Here is an 18,039-nt window from a genome sequence, read left to right as displayed (position 1 = left end):
CATATAAATAAGATGCATAATTTTTCCTTAACTTCATAGCAGCAACAATATAACAGTATGCCAAAAAAAATTCAGGTGAAGCTTAACTTTGCAAATATACCAGCCCTTCTTTATAGGAGGTAAAGTGTTTGTGCAAAAGATTTGGACGAAAGAAACGCACTCTTAAGGTGCAGTACAGGCTGCAAAAGAGCATAAAGTGCACAGTGGATTGGTCGGAAACAGCATCACACTGGCAGCATGGAAGAGAGGTAAACCAAGTGCCTCGTAGAGGAAAGGCCACTAAAAAATGGGCCATGTTCAATCTCAGCCTGGTCACATAAAATCCATACTCTGGATTAGTGATCCAGGAAAAACAAGGTTCCATGTCTGAAGTGGCAAAAATGTGCATGTAGCTAATAACTGAGCCCATGTTAAGAGGCCTCTGAATTCTGATCTCTCTATATTCAGATTTACGTTTGACCATTTCTTTAGTTTGTTGACCAATACTTTCAGGTGAGTCAAAGAGGTGAATATATCCCAGACTATAAAAGGTATTTTTAACATATGCCAGCCATGGAATGGCAGTCACACTATCTACATTTAGACAATCCTCCAACACCTGTTTTGAAAACCCTGCCTTAGGAGCACTCCATGACTTCAGTCATAACAATAGAGGGGCCATACCAACTTGATCCAATAAAAAGTCAATACCCAACTCCAAATGCGAGATAAAGCTTGAGGTGGCTTTGGGAATGGCTAGAGCCTACATAAAAAAAAAAAAAATTCTACCTGTAATTTACCAGGGCCAACGTGGCCCCAGACTCTCGCTCCATATATGCCAGCTGAAAGACAATTGTTCTTATAGAGCTGGATCATCTCCTAAATTGGTTCATGGCCTAACTTTTTAGCAAATCTAAAAATTGTTTCACAGGCTGCCCCCATCTTTTGCATTCCCTGGTTAATTAACCTTTCCCACATCCCGTTAGCATCCAACAAGATACTTAAGTAATTGAAAGAAGGTACTTTGTCTATCAAAATCCCCCAATGTGGAAATTTGTGGATTTTGTACATTTGGGGCCGCAAGTCTTTATAAATTATTTTTGCGGGTTCACCTTAAGATTTAGTTTTGCCATAAAATCGTTAAAACCATTTAAACGATTCTGAAGGAAATTGGCTGTTAAAGCTAAAAGGACTGTGTTGTCTGCATAAAGCAGGACCAAGACTGCATGGGGGCCAGTTCTGGGACGTCTGTACTACACGACCCTAGAAAGGTGTCTGGAAGGGGCCAAATCTAAATCAAATGTATATCTTTTCTAGCCATTACATGGACAATAAATTAAAGTGCCTCATCAGTGATCCCCCTCACACCTCACATACCCAGCAGCTGCATCATTCAAGTTCCCTTGATTAGTTTGCGGACTCTTCCTTGCCCTCGATAGTCGTGAACTGCCTCTGTGTTAGTGAATATAAAACTTTTTGCCATCATTTCTGACTGTCAACCTGGCTGAGAGCTAAATGAATGCTTTCATCAGTAACTCTTTCTTAATGGCCTGCAGTTCCGGCTTTTCCCCATCCACTGTACTTTTTAGCAGCCACTTACTTTCATCACCACAATGTAAACTCATATCACTTAGCTCCACAAGATACCTATATCCCTCTCTCCTCGAGAAGAACCCTTGCATAGGCTCTGAGAAATTATTAAAGCAGTTACCAGGACAGTCGTTCTCCATGAGTAGCCATTTCACTCACGAAATATTGAACCTTTGTCATCAATCCATGCAGTAGGGGCAGCACCACACTCTGAATCAGCATTGCCTCAGACTGGTTTTCAAGAAGCTCGATTTTGATTGCAATTTAACCATTGCAGTGACTGCAGACCCTTGATTTTCCGGGCTCTGCTCTCTAGGTATCTCAACAGTTTTGAAGCGGGTCACATGATTATCCACCTCGTGCTCTACTTCTGCAGCCCTCCCTTTAACACCTGAAATACCCCTCCGAGGGCAAATATCTTCCCTTTAATTTGCCGCATAAACTCTAGACTACATCTTCTGCAATGTGCCAATTATCGCGGATTCATCTTTGGTGAGTGCCACTCTGCTGTTCTCTAATGGCCCCTCATTGTTTTCTTAGACATCTCTGCAAGTCAAGTGACTGGATGAATAGAAAGGAGTCCTCTTCATTGTCCATTTCTGCTTATTTTTCTTATGGGCAAATCTGCAAACAATTGTCCGCCCTTGCCAGATTCACTGCTGCTTTGAGTCAGAGTATCCGCTATGAAAAAGTGTGCAAACCCATGGGCTTGCACTGACTGATCACATCATTTTCCCGCAAGCCTTTACAACTTGCTCTCACATCCCAGTGCCACTCCTGCATCGCCAGGCCAGATTAACCTCAATAATCCAGCTCAACAGGGGGTTCACATGCGTTCTGGGATGGGCTGCTGTACAACCCTCTTCACTGCATGGTCAGCCTGCCATAACCGATCCACTGCCACCATGTTTACAGAAGTGGTGCTTCTGTGGTATCAGGCTGAATTCTTTTCAAGACACTGGAGTAGTGTATTGTCTTTGACAGAAATTCAAATAAATTGAGACAACACTCACTGAAAGGGATACCATATCTCTACTGGGTCTCCTAATCAATTAGAACGGCTAACCACTTCAGGGTGGCGCTTTCAGCATGATTGTAAGAATTAACTGATGTATGTGGATGGTTTAGTCCAGTAAGTGCTTAACATGAGTGCAATCACTCGCTCACACAATATGGTTCTCTTTCTCTGCCCTCACCTTCTTCACTAGCCTCCTTCCCCTGTGAGTGCAAACAGTCCCTTGTATGTGCTGCTCAGAGCCACGCTCTCTACAACTTTCCTTCACTCAGCACTACACACACCTTGCACTCATGATTGTTGGTCGTCCAACATCAACCTCTGAAGGTGCCTTAGTGGATCCATCTGCGACCTTAAGCAGAGTTCACTTCTCTTAATCAATAATTGAGTGGAATGTGCTTCTGAACCTATTCACATCAAGCTTCCTGGCAGAAGCGAAAAAGGTCAAGACGATAAGAACAACAAGTAGAACACACCTAAATAAATTACGTTGGGTTAAAGATCCCCAACCTACCATATACACATACACTGACTGGCAGTTGTGCAGTGCCCAGGTTCCAGGCCTATTTTCAGGTATCTATGTTGTGATATGTACATATAAAACACATTGGACAAAGGCAACATCATAGATAAAGGTGTTTAATCTTCTATTTTACAACTCATCAACAGTGAACTCTATCTGACTTCGATGAGGTTGCCCTCAAAAACCACAACAGCCTACCTATGAACCCCTCCAAATTGGTGCAACAAAATCTCTTGTCATTGGCCCCGCATTTAAATGTTTTCTCTACTTTCGTCATAATTTTATGGCAAGACCGGAGGCTCCTATTATTTATTCTTTTCTTGCATTTATTATAATAGCAGCAAGATAAGTAAAACAACTACACTCCCCAGAAGGCTGCAGGAGAAAACTACTGGCCAATGGGGAGAATGATAACAGAAAATAAACCAATCAGGTCAGCCCAACTATATTAGGACCTATCTAACCGCAAGCAGTCCTCTTTTCTTGCTGCTCGCAGTCAGATAAGTCGATTTATTTTATTCTCCTTCATAACTCTGTGTGAAAATTGTTTTGTACAAGTTGAATGTTTCATTAGCGCTTTTGACACGCATTGTTTGCGCGCGCTTCATTATTGTGCTTACGGCTTCGCTGTGGACTGCTCTTTTAGCCCCCCCTCGGCTTTCTTATTCAGCGCGTCTACACACGCGCGCGCGCTTTGTTTATATTTACCGGCTTTTTTCCCCGCACGCTCGCTGCCGCTTTGCATATTCTGCCCTTGTCAACGCTGCCGCTCTCTGCCTGATAGCTTCCTTCAAACGCTCGCCTCAGAGCTCGACTGCCTGTTACCTCAACGAACCTCCTCTGCAGTTCGTTTTTCAACCGGCAAGCTCCTTTGTACACGCCTCCTTTTTGTTCTTCCTGTAGTTAACCCCTTGTTCACCAGTTTTGTTAAGAAATGGATATGCCCAGCTCTCCTGAGCTTGACAATGATGAAAGTGCCAATTTTAAATCGGATTTAAACCAGTTTATCAATTCTTCTGTGGAAACTGCAGTAGAACACTCCATGAAGAGAGTTTCTAAGACTATGGAAAATTCCTTACTCAGTATCATGACCAAAGCTTTGGCCCAGTCTGCGGGGGAAAGCAGAAAACGAAAACTGGTTCCTACCACTAGTTCTTCCAAAAAAGTGTCACATTTGATTAGCGAGGTTTCCTCGCGCAAGATTGAGGATTCTATTCCTCCCAGGCCTCAGTCAAAGGAGGGGTCTTCTTTGACATTTGGCAAAAGCAAAGCCAAGCTCAAAAATGTGGAGTATCCAAAGAAGCTGGTCATTGATACCATCCACGATACGGATGACGATTTGGGTGACACAGACGAAGACAATCTCTTTGATCTTTTTGGAGTTGGCGATTCCTCGCCCAAAAAGCAGAAATTATCGCCTTTTGAGTCCGAGCCTATCCTGGACTCGGAGGGAATGCCTATGTTCGATCCTGCCCTGATTAGACATCCCAATTCTACGGAATGGTTTCCCGTTCCCCATGTGGGGGAGTACATCTCTTCTAAGCTGCGACAACCTCTGGACAAGTCAGTCAGAGCTAAGTTAAAATCCGAATGCCCCAAACCTTCTTTGGCCTCTCATATCACGGTCACTCCCACCATTGACCAACCGCTCCTCACCTTTTTCTCCAAGTTTGGCAAGGACCCTCGTAAGGGGGTGGACAGAGTATGGTCCTCCTGTCAGGACAAACTTTTGGATATGGTAGGCCCGCATTTTGGACCTGGCGGAGACGGCCCGATCAGAAGAGTTGGTTTTGAATCCAGAAAATATTTCACTTTGGGCCCAGCGTACCTTTTGCTTATTGGGCAATGCCAATGCGGCCATTACTCATGAAAGGCGCAAAGGTCTGCTAATCAAGTTAGACCCTAAGTTAGCCAATTTGGCATCTCAGGACCCTGGAGCAAAGGCGGACGGTCTACTCTTTGGTGACTCTTTGGTCAAAGACCTTTCTAAATTTGTTTCCACTTTCGCCTCGCTGGATAAGGCACTCCTTTCAATCAAAAAAGTTTTTGCCCCTCGGGTTTTTGGCAGGGCCGGCAGAGGCAGGAACCGCTCTTCCAGCCGTTTTTCCTTCTACCAAGGTTCCAGAGGTGCTTCCAACTCCGGATACCAAGAGTACAAGCCTCAATTCTACCCCCAACGTGGCCGTGGCTTCCGGGGTCGTGGACAGAGGGGCCACAGAGGCAACGCCACCAACTCCAACTATCCCCAACAAGGTAAGCCTGTCTTCTGGCCCTCCCGTAGGAGGGCGCTTAGCTCTATTTCTAAGCAAATGGCAAACTTTAACCTCCGACCCTTGGGTTCTCCGTTCTGTCCAAGGCTATCGCATAGAGTTTTACGCTCCTCCTTTCCAGGATACTTTGCCTCCACCTCTGGTTTTTTCCGCCGACGTTTCGCTCTTAATATCTCAGGAAATTCTTTCCCTGTTGGCAAAGAAAGCTATCCAAAGACTCCCATTCGATCCCTCTGGCTTTCTCAGCACTTTGTTTCTAGTTCGCAAAAAGAACAAAAGATGCGACCTGTTATCAACCTCAAAGTTTTCAATCAGTTTGTCGTTTACAGACATTTCAAGATGGAGACCATTATTCATTTAAGAGACACTCTGCGAGCCAGCGATTGGATGGTCCGCCTGGACCTTCAAGATGCGTATCTGACAGTTCCTATCCATCCCTTGCATTCCAAGTTCCTCCAGTTTCATTGGCTGGGCGTAACTTATCGGTTTTGTTCGCTCCCCTTCGGACTTTCTTCGGCTCCTTGGTGCTTCACCAAAATCATGAAGCCAGTGGTGGCTTATCTTCGAGCCTTAGGAATTCGTCTGATCATCTATCTGGACGATATTCTTCTAATGAATGCGAGCAAACCAGGTCTTTTGCGGGACCTTCAGATGACCCAATCCCTTCTTCTCGATCTCGGTTTTCTCATCAATCCGGAGAAGTCCATGTTAACTCCCTCTCAAAGTGTAGAGTTCCTGGGGTTTCGCGTGGATTCTCCCTCTGCGTATCTCTTCCTTCCTTCCGAAAAGATCGCAGCTATTCGTTCAGAAAATTCTCAAGTTCTTTCCCTCTCCCATATTTCCCTTCGTTCCCTCGCAAGGATTGTGGGGCTCCTTTCAGCCCCCATTCAAGCAATCTTCCCCGGCCCTCTACATTATCGGGCCCTTCAACGCTTAAAAATAAGACATCTGCGTCAGGGTCTGGCTTACTCCGATCTTATCCTTCTAGACCGAGATTCGCGTTCCGAACTGCAATGGTGGATAGACCATTTAGATGCGTGGAACGGAAGGACTATCTTCGCCACGGCCCCAGATCTTGTATTAGAATCAGATGCCAGTCTGGCGGGTTGGGGCGCCCGTTGTGGACCAATCTCGACTGGAGGTACATGGTCTCTAGAGGAGTCGTCATTGCACATCAATTGTTTAGAGATGCTTGCAGGCTCCTTTGCAAACCGCAGCCTCGCAAAGAACAAGGTAAGTTGTTCCATTCTTCTCAGGATGGACAATGTTTCTGCGGTCCGTTACATCAACCGTCTCGGTGGCACAAGATCCAAACCCCTTGCGGAGCTCGCCAAGAGTCTGTGGCATTATTGTCTTCTTCACAATCTCTCTCTTCAAGCAGAATATCTCCCCGGTGATCTCAATTCCATCGCGGATTGGCACTCTCGGTATCTCCGGGATTCAAGCGACTGGAGCTTACTTCCCTCCGTGTTTCATTCTCTCTCTCTCAAGTGGGGCCCTTTCTTCATCGACCTATTCGCATCTCGCCTCAATTTCCAATTGCCTCGTTTCTACAGTTGTCGCCCGGATCCGCTAGCATTAGCGACCGATGCCTTCCTCCAGGACTGGTCACTGCATCTCAATTACGCTTTTCCTCCCTTTCTTATGATCAACAGGGTCCTTTCCCAGATTCGACGCCAACAGACGTCACTGGTTATGGTAGTACCATTTTGGCAATCCCAGATATGGTTTCCTTCCCTTTTGGAACTAACAGTGGACTTTTTGGTCCTTCTCCCTCATTCCACAGATCTTCTCCTGGATCCTCCAGGTTCCCCTCACAACCTCATTCTAGATCGGTCCTTGACTCTATCGGCCTGGAAGCTGTCCGGTCTCTCTCTTCGGACCAACTCCTTTCTCAAGACGCTTCAATCTTTATCAGCCGGGCCTGGGCTCCCGGTACTTCCAGGGCATACAAATCCGCTTGGTCTCTTTGGTCAAGCTGGTGTCTGGAACGGTCTATCTATGCCTTTTCAGCCTCTGTGACTTTTGTTGTTAATTTTCTGGCCTCGGAAGCCAGCGCTGGCAAGTCTTATCGCACAGTGAATTTATACAGATCAGCTATTTCACTTAATCATTGTCTCATCGACAATAAACCGGTTGGATCTCATCCACTAGTTTGCCGCTTGTTAAGAGGAGTTCGCTTTTCCAAACCTCCGTTGGCTAAGTATTCTTCTTTATGGGACGTGAATTTGGTTTTCAAATTGTTTATGGATTGGCCTGACAATACTGCTCTCTCCCTGAAAATGTTGTCTGCAAAGCTTACTATGTTGTTGTGTTTAATCTCCATTAAACGTGTCTCTGATGTTAGAGCTTTAGACCTTTCTTCAAGACAGTTTTCTCCTACCGGTGCGCTGTTTCAAGTGCAGAGACGCACTAAAACAAATTTACAGTCAGTGTTTTATCCTTATTTTCCAGCTCAACCGAAATTATGTGTAGGTCGTTGCTTAAAAGCCTATGAACAAAAATCTGCTGACTTTAGGACTTCTTCCCATACGCAATTGCTCATTTCTCTCTGCAAACCTCATCTCCCCGTCTCTTCTGCTACCCTGGCCCGTTGGGTCCGTTGGATCATGTCTCTTGCGGGCATTGATTCTTCTGCATTTGGTGCCCATTCTACCAGGGGTGCCATGGCTTCTAAGGCCTTTTGGTCAGGCTCGCGCCTGGAAGATATCCTTAAGTCAGCAGATTGGTCTAATGATAATGTGTTTAAGACCTTTTATTGTAAACCTGTGATTACTGCTTCTTCTTTGGTTGTTGATATGCTTTGAACTAGCATAATAGGAGCCTCCGGTCTTGCCATAAAATGTAGATTTTCCTAATAAGTTATGACAGAAAGTCTTAATTTTATTAAAGACACGGAGGCGAGTATTATCTCTCCACAACAGCTCTAATTTGTTCTGTTTTCCCCCCCTTAGGTACTCCAGCTCTACCACCGCCTTCCTCGTGAGAGTCGTCCTAACTCACCGGAATTCTTGACGTCGACGTCCAGCTGTCTGCCAATGTGGTTTCCTCAGGATGTTTCGTCCATGGTCTTTCTGATTCAAGAACTGTTTACCTGGATTTTGACTGTTTACTTGCTGTTATTTTTGGTTCCTTTGTTTTCGCCTTCTTCCTAACTTGCACAAGAAAAGAGGACTGCTTGCGGTCAGATAGGTCCTAATATAGTTGGGCTGACCTGATTGGTTTATTTTCTGTTATTATTCTCCCCATTGGCCAGTAGTTTTCTCCTGCAGCCTTCTGGGGAGTGTAGTTGTTTTACTTCTCTTGCTGCTATTATAATAAATGCAAGAAAAGAATGCATAATACTCGCCTCCGTGTCTTTAATAAAATTAAGACTTTCCGTCATAACTTATTAGGAAAATCTAAATTTCTCCATATTGTAGTGGTTATTCAATTACGCTTATAAAATAGCATCAAAATGTATTGGGTGGGTAATCCAAACGGAAATATACCCTGAGGTTGTTCAAGAAGTGGAAGAGCACCATCTTAGGGAGGAAAATGTCGGGCTTGTTCCTTATTATATTCAGTGTACATTATTTTCTTTTACTGCCATTGACCCTTTTCCTTGTGCCACAGCTTTTGGACACATACTATTTGTATCTGCTAGGGTGGAGGCTGATGAATGCCGGGAAGCTAGTTTGAGATGGCTTTGGACTCTGTTTTGCACCCATTTCTCCCTGAAGATCAGAGGAACCAAGGTCGAGTCCATCCACCAGGGAATAACCTACCACTTTCCTACGGCTGTAGAAGCATACCACACTGCTGGGAATTCCCACAGAAAATCAGTGCCAGCTCTATATATCGGAAGCCACTCAACAGCTCCGGAGGGAGTAACACAACAATCAATACGACGTTCCACCCCGTAACCCAACACATACTTGGGAACTGACAAACAGGACTGAAACTAGCTGCAGTTCACTCAATGCTACATCAACACAGGTCTCAATGGTAGTTGCATAACATAACATTATAGGGCCCCTTCCCTATCATCACCATCAATGTGATTAGGAGACCCTGAATCCAACAGCTCAAATATGTTCTATGGCCTTAGGCTGGGCCGGATCCCCCTAAACTAAAGGGATGTGTGGCCCCCTGGGCTGTGTTATGTCCCTGCTCAATGGTTTATTTAAGATCACTATCACTCAGCCTTAAGTTTCTTAAATAATTCGTAAGAGTATAGAAGCGTACTAATTAAGTATCCAAAGTCTGGAAGCATTTTATTAAATTGGTAACAATTTTCTCAATCATTTGTTTGGAAAACTAACTTTTAAGCAAAAAGGGCAGTGGCTGCTAGAAATCCTTGAACAGCATCGAGTGAAGTTCTATGAAGCAAAGCGGCATTTTATGCCTCCCCAGTTTCCGACCTCGGCGGTTCTCTAACAGCTCCCCACCCCCACCCCCTTCTTTGCGGATAATAGGATTATTGAAGAGTTGTAGGGAACGTAAAAAAGGGGTGTCTAAACAATGTGCGGCGTGACACCCCCATGCTGTTTACAGTTATTAATTTTGACAGTGCAAAGGTAGGTACACAAAAATACACTTAAAACATGATGTATTAAAGCTGGCTCGTGAGAAGGGTGAGGCCTTCAAAAACGCAAATAATTTCTGTCACGAAAGTGTCAGTCTTGATGCTTCACAGTTCCAAACAAATTAAAAGCGGACAATGGAAGTTACCTCATCCAATAAACACGTGGAACAATCTTTGCATTCCTGGCACGCTACTTCCATGTCACACCGACAACCAAAGGCACAAGAGGCTCTTGGTTACCGGTTTAGATTTAGACAAAAGCGTCATGGCCTGGAAGAACCTGTCGCGTGCGTGAACTCCAGCAGAAGCAGCTAGTGTGCGAGCTCGTTCGGCGCTATAGTAACGCGAAGGTTAACATAAGGTTGGCGAACACAATCCTAGATAGGCGTCGGAGCGCGCGACCACTCCATTCAGTCTCATCATGAGCCTGTGGCACGCGCTGGCTCCTTACTACGGGTACCATGCCAGCCTTTTATATGCTTCTGGATGTGTCCACTCGGAGAGTGGGGTCACCTACAACCGCAAATGTACATTGATATTATACAAATCACAAACGTATATGTTCTGAGTCCAGCATAGTATGGAAGTATAAAATACAGAACTACAGCAAACATTCAGGTTTAGCAAACGCTGCATGACCGTCCCCCCTGGAGAATGCAACCCTAACAGTGAAGCCCGCAGGCTCTCATTTCACTCTGAAACAAAGGCACAACCACCAGACACCTTGCAAGCAGGGACGCTGCTAGAGGGGTTGCTTTGCTGTCACGCATTTCAGCACCTATGGTTTATCGTCTCCCTGTTCGCCCAACTCACCACACAAGAGATGGTTACTTCATCTCACCTCATGTGATCAGGGATCACTCCACCCCCACACACCACGGTTTCAGCTCACCATCCAGTTCCAGGGCGAACCTCACACCCCAGGAATCTAGCGCACACCCTATGAAGAGGAAGTTACCCAACTCCCCTATGCCCATGGCTCAGTCCTCACAGCTTCAAAAGTAATCTCACTCCGAGGGGTTCATATTAGTTTCCAAGCTCTAGGGCTTGTCCCACCACCAGCCACAGAGCCAATCTCAACCTACACCTATACACCTCATTCTCCACTCAAAACTCATCTCATCTCATCCCAACCACCAGGTGCTCTTATAATCCTCCTCCCCCTGGCCTCTGTCTCACTACCATTCTCCAGCATATGGCTTGTACTTCATCCCCAGAACCAGGGCTCCACCTGACTCCCAAGACCAGGAATCTGTCTGGCACTGTAACCCAAAGAATGCATTTCAACCTCAATCCCACTGCTCTATCTCACAATATAAACCATTTTGGCCACATAAAATATGGAAAAGGGCAAGTGCACTGCTCAGTCAAAGGCCATGGTGTGGATATTGTCTTTTCTGCCGGTGTTCTGAGCGAATCACCTGTAAGGGTTCTAGAAGAGAGGGATGCCTTGTGGAAACCCAAGCACAGGACAGACTCAGGTAGCAACACAGGTAGCCCGGCAGGTAGCTTGAATGGAAGGACTTCAAGACAAGTTGCAGGAACAAATGTGGCCTCTGTAACGTACTGCTCCTTACCGAAGTTGTCCTCCCCAGTCTCAGTCTAGATTGTGTAAAGCAAATTCCTTCTGCTGTAGTGTACGACCTCTCTAGCTTCTGTGTGGTGAGCCTGACTAGGTCTTGATGCTCGGAAAAAAAGGATCACCTGGGCTTATTTCCTCCAAGCCATCTTTCCCGCAGGTGACATAGTCTCTACAGGTAAAAATGAAATCACAAAGACATGAAAACCGGCCAGCCACAACCTTCAGTTGCGCAAGTGTTGGGTTCTTTCTGGTTTTGATGGTAGTATTTCAGTGGTTTGGCATGTTGGCAGATCAGGGTGCAATTATGTGGAAAGACAGTACTGAACTTGGCCCACACAGCAAACACTAGAGTGAACTAGCAACACAAGGGACAACACATAGCCTCCTGGTACCCATGCAGAAGGGCCACACTAGGTAAAAGGCAGTTCTGGGAGGCTGAATGGCTGACACCAGTGGTGTTGAATGCTTGATTAATAGCAGGAGACTGTAGATATTTAAATTATGGCAGATATTTATAAAGTGCATGCCTAGATCCAAAAGGCCATATAGTGCTGTACACAGCACACTAAAGATAGATGATGTGAGGAATGTTTGCATTAAGTCTAATCACTGCCAATCGCACAGGGTAACATTCTCACATATTGTTCTTCACCCACCATGCCACCTCAGTTTGGGCCCTGCCAAATGCAAATCAGTCTTGGCCCTGTTTCACCAGGAAAAGTCCAGCCCGACTTCCAGGCCAGGTCCTCCCTTAACTGGAACATAAGCAACCCCGATCGTTACTCATCATTCGGATGTAGCTTTGTTTCACTGCCACAGTGAGCACAGAACTCACTTCTGGACATATCTTTGTCACTGAGGGCATTACATCAAACACAAAAGGGGATGGGAGGAATGCTTGCAATAAGCCTTATAACTAGCATACACTTCTTCTGTCAAAATAAGTGTGCATGCAATTTCTTTGGGTGGGGATAGCTTGAGCACTCTGCCCAAAGAACGGATCTGATTGGCATTGATAAGGAGTCTGGAAGAGCAAGGAGTACTGGGTTGCCTCCATCGATGTGTTCAGGGACTCTGGGTTTTTGGGGTAATAAAGACAAGCTCGATCTTTGATAGTTTTAATCTCAGATACTCTACAGACCACTGAGAATTGAATGACTGCCAGTCTGGTCTTAATTTAGGGATGCTCCAAGGATGTCCTTAGCCAATTACACTGCGTCGTTAGCTTATTGCTCATTGGTATGTTCTGTTGGTTAAGAAGCACGAATATGACAATTAGATCACAGTTGCGAGTGCTAAGCAAGGAGAAAGTTGTCTATGATCATTGAGCATCTTTGAGACACTGGTCTCAGTCTGACCGAGTTGTGTTAGAGGGAGCACATTGCCTTAAGACAGATAGTTATAAACACCTGCTTGAAGCGTTGAAGATAAAAGGTATGTGTTCCATGTTGAGAATGTACATTATCAATAGATCCTGTATGATAATCGTTAATACACCGTCTCTGTGGTGTGCATATTATCATGGAGAGTTTGCCTTTGTCTCTACGTTTTACAATTAATGTTTCATGTTTCACTTGTCGTAACAAGTTAGTGGTTTATTAATGGAGTAAACCGAGATGTATGTGTTTATATTTTGTAAATCGATTCCCAGGCATTGTCGGTATGAGAATAACAAAAGAAAGTCACGCCATCTATACGTTATCGTACCTAGAAAATAATGAAAAAATGAACACGATGAATCAACTTCACGATCAAAGGACTTCTGAAAATAGGGTCTGTAGACAAGACACTTTGTGCAAACCGAAAAGTAATGTACTATTCAGAACGAGACGGTAAGTCACGAGATTGTTGAACAGGAAACTCCAGCTAAAAAATGCCCCGTTTATTGTGCTGGTGGTATCCAGGAAATACGTTTCTTCCTGGGGTAGCTGTGCTGTCTTTTACTGTGTTTCCGTGTGTCACACCGAGCAGGCTGGTCTTTCCGGATGGAAAGCCCGTATTGCCTGTGTGTTGCGTGACCCGCAGAAAACAGCTTTTGCATCGAAGGGGAAATTCAGGTTGTTTCCAAACTCTGGACGTGCGGTGGAAATCTCTCTAAAAACTCCGGAAGCGAGGGCGCAGGCAAATATCTTTGCAGCACACAATGGACGGAGTGAACAGATTTATTGCATCGGCAGGTCACACCTGACCAACGCATACACGACACAGGGACTGTATGTATCTCTAAAGATCAATAAATGGCTGGCATTTTACTCGTAAAGTGCTAGAAATAAAGAGATCATGGAAAGAGATATGTGGAATAAAGAAAAAGAGCGGGAGGGAGCAAGGGAATTAATGAAAATGAATGAAAATATGTTGGGGCTCTAGGGCCTGGTGACTTTCTTTTTTTCTTAACTCAGTTCAAGATCATTGGACGTCAGGGCTGCCTAAACTCTCCAGCTTCATGTTTACTGATGGAAGAGATCTCGCACTTGAACTTCCGTTCAGGTCCGTAATGTTGATTCTTTCTCGAGAACGCCCGGGGTTTACTGGAAGACTATAGTGTGAGTCACAGAAGATCCCTTAACACGTCACAAAATGCGAGGCCAGTCAATGAACTTCCTCCACTCCGACTCACAATCTCTCGCCGACATAAAACAAAATAACCTTGGGACAACATCACCAAATTAAAAGGTATGGAATAACTGAAGAGATCTGTCACCCATTACTGGACATTTTGGAGAACGTTAATATAGTCCACCATTACAGGTCCCAAATATCTAAACAATCCGACTGCTTTGTCACAACTCACATACATCTCTCCACTTCTCTCCCTCTCTCCAACTATGCTAGCTCAGGACTACAACTAAACATAACATCTTAGATTGGACAACCCAGTGCAGTATCCAGCTAAGCACATATCATATGAAATATCATAGAGAGCCCTGCAGAGCTGTTCAAAGCTACCAGCATACTGACAACCATAAAACAGCACGTCTGTCTCGCACACTTCATCAGCCACCACACTGCTACGCGCTGCGTCCCATAACACGATAACCGCACCTCGTTGGTCATCATGCATGAAATGGAAACACTTTTCAGATAGGATCAAAACAAAGACAACATCCTTCCAACCACAAACCCTACACAGAGTAGCATGCTATACATGTAGGCAAGCAGTTCAGCACCCAACACAGGGATAGTAAGCTCTATATAAATGCTGCAGTACAACACAATACACAAGGCTTGACTCTCAAGAAATCGATTTATTTATATTGAATAGCATAATTTTTTAATGTATTCTTTTTAATTTCTTTATTGGCACTTAAGAGTCACCACAAAGTATTGTAGAATTTTATTTACCTCTTACTACCCCTATTTGGGACACTGAAGTACTTGTCTATAAGGGCGGAAAAGCTATGCCATGTAGGATGCGCGTGCTGGATGGTGTTGCCTTTGCTTTTTATCCTATTTGGTAGGTGTTTCTTTGTCATGTGTGATGACCACCGAAGTGTGGTTATCGTGTTATCGGACACAGCGCTTAGTAGGGTGGTGGATAAAGAGGTCTGAGAGACAGATGCTAAGATTATGATTGTAAGTAAGCTGGAAGCTTTAAGTATCTTAGCAGGTCCCTTAAATGGTATTTCACATGATCATATTCTACTTAGCTGGTTATTACAATGAGTCGTCCAACATGATCTTTTGTTTAACGGTTTTGGACCTGAGCATTCATGGTTGGAAAGAGAAGTAGTGGGGAGATCTGCTGGGATGGGCTTTGTTACTATCATCCCATATCTGAAAGTCATCGTGAAATTAAAGGCCAGATTATGGTGTGTTGCTAATTGGGACAGGCAATGGTGGACTAAATTAGATTCCTCTGATTGGCCAGCAGCATTTAGTTGTTTCCTGTCTGTTCAGGTGGTGATGGCTGGTTTATGGGTTAATACAATAGCGGGTGAATCATGAGACCCAAAGCAGATATGTTTTATGTGAGCGCAAGAGGAATAAGCTACAGCTGGATGCCAACCACTAAGGGTTATGGTATTTGTATTTTTATCTGTACTCTTGAACAGTGCAGCGCCTACAAAAAATCTCCCCAGTAAAACTGTCTCCAGTCCTCTACAACCAGAGTTATCAGTAGCACAATTGTTTTATTGTGACCTGCTCTTCAATTTTCATACCTGTATTTACCTATCTGTAAATAAATCCCCTTATTTTTCAAAGCTACAGCTCTGACAAAACATTAAGTTTTTGTAGTCATATCTTACACTATCTCAGTTCCATATCCTCCATCTGCTCTTGGATTTAGACATGGCAGCTCTCCTGATTACTACAGTATCAAAGGTTTAACTTGCACCTAATGTATGGAATAATGTGACAATCAAGGGAGGTGTCACCCTTCCTTATTTTTTTATGAAGTTTAAAAGACTATCTTCTCACAGTGACCTGTCATTATGTTTCAATTGAATTACTATTGTTTTATAGTCCACATTTTTTAACTCTAATTTAAATATGTATAGCATAAAAAGAACTGAAGATAAATGACGAAGTTATCATGCCACTAAATGACCACTTTCTTACGAAGGTGCCACTAACAAGATTATATGATTTATCTTTAACAGAAACAATGTTAATAAGTTTTCAGAAACACTTCAGATCATAAAATAGTACCTGTAATGGAATGGTGTGATCAGGAAAATGTTTCTGGGAAACATCTTTTAATTTCCACAGTACTATCATGCCACATTAGAGCCATTTCAAGAGACCGCAAATACAGAAATTCCAAAACAAGGAGTTATCCAAACAGTTACAGTGAGCACTATGCATCAAGGGGTTTATACTCTATTCCTAGTTGGCAGAATCACAACAGGTGACCTCTAGCATGATTTACCTGAAGACCCAAGTTGTATGCGATAAGAAGCTGCATGGAGTGGAGGACACATTCAAACAAGGGCGACCTGGGGCATTTAGTATGCCAACACCTCTCAGTCATATAGCATCAAATTTGGATTTAATTCCAGAAAGTGTCTCGTAGGGAAGGTTATTCCCTACTACCCTTGTATCTCAATGTAAACAATTACATGTGATATTAAAAGCTGCCACCACCCAATCAATGACACAGGCTGAAGTGTGCTGCACGCTAAACTACAAAAATAGAAGTTGCAGGTATGAGTGCCTTCTCCTGGGATAAGTACCGACACCATCAGCAAGGTCCAACTAGGTAAGGTAAAACAAATTTAAAAAAAGACTCTTGAGTGGCACCAGCGGGTAGTTTATGATCCGCTGCTATAAACATAGCAACCGGCTGGGCCAATAATCATTTCGAAAAGCAAATAAAACCTCAAAAAATTACATTTCTAGCAGTAAATGGGTGAAGGTTCTTTACATAAAAGCGGCATTTAAAGCTACCTAAGTAGTTTTATGCATAAGTGAAATGCAACCGAATGTTCATTTATATGACTATTATTAGTGCCCAACTAACCTGTTTAAGTCTATAAAGCAGTACAAACGGCACATGTGTCGTAAAAATAAGAAGCAAAAATTAGTAATGGCATTTAAGGATATTTTACATAAAATAAATATTAAGGATGTGTATACATGTATACTTCCAGATCACGGGTGGTGATTTCCATTGAATTTATTTGGCTCTGCGAATTTGATGAGAAAATCATACATTTATACATACAACATACAAAGATTCTGTACATTTTCTTACACACTCTATTCATCAATTTAAAATACGTGACCAATGTCACTAATATTTTTCATCAGAGAAAATGTATGGATTTGTTGATGAAAAATTATCAGATTTTCGTACAATCTATGGAAATAAAAGCATATTTTCAGAGCAGAAGATTCATTTTAACACTGTCCACAAATTATCGCGTAAGGGTCTATTTAGTGAATGTGACAAGCTTGAACAACTCCCCTCTCCTCCCCTCTCCGGACTGTGCCTAATGACTATCTCCATCACCCTCCTGGGCACTCACAGATGTCATCCTCCGACACCAGGTCATCCTCCATCCCTGCCGCTGCAGTGCCCCTCAGGAGTGTCGCCGTCTCCTCATCCCGCACCTCCCTAGAACAGCACGTCTGAGACCCGGCCGGCTCCCTTTACGTGCGAGCCTCCGCTCTAGGAAACACCAACCTCCGCCGTTCCTTCGGCTACTCTGGCAGTTCTCAGCTGGAGCGCGCGCCCCTTCTCCAGTCTTCTGTTAAACCCAGAACGTGACCGCGCATGTAGGCAGGGCCGAACTCCCTGAGCGGCCATCTTAGCGTCAGGCTTTATTTATTTATTTATTTATTTATTTTTATAGCGGTGACGTTTTTCTGAGGCGAATGCTGCTGCGCTGTAAGCGTTTCGGAGCACGCGAGTCTCACAGTACAGAGTACACAGATAGGGAACGAGCTTTGTTCCCAGAAAATGCCAGGCGTTCGGTGTCATGCTGCTTTGTAAAACAATAGTCGAATCATTATTATTTTTTGTGTAACGGGGTGGTTTGAAGGGGAAAACGATGCTCATCTCCTCTGTTG

General features: G+C 44.0%; 1 protein-coding gene across 2 annotated transcripts in view; it reads right to left on the bottom strand.

The window, feature by feature from the left end:
• The window catches only part of ANKDD1A (ankyrin repeat and death domain containing 1A), a 419,853-nt gene extending 402,079 nt beyond the window's left edge, over positions 1-17,774 (bottom strand). Inside the window, exon 1 of one of the 2 annotated variants that reach the window (XM_085644555.1) lies at positions 17,496-17,774. In XM_085644555.1, the coding sequence (XP_085500681.1) occupies positions 17,496-17,529 (34 nt within the window). In that variant the 5' untranslated portion in view covers positions 17,530-17,774. The remainder of the gene's footprint in view (positions 1-17,495) is intronic. The other variant, XM_085644556.1, reaches the window with a different exon arrangement.
• Positions 17,775-18,039: the final 265 nt, after the last annotated feature.

The sequence above is a fragment of the Triturus cristatus genome, chromosome 3_1, assembly GCF_964204655.1.
Source record: "Triturus cristatus chromosome 3_1, aTriCri1.1, whole genome shotgun sequence".
Taxonomy (NCBI): Eukaryota; Metazoa; Chordata; class Amphibia; order Caudata; family Salamandridae; genus Triturus; species Triturus cristatus.
This window is presented reverse-complemented; position numbering and strand designations above follow the sequence as displayed.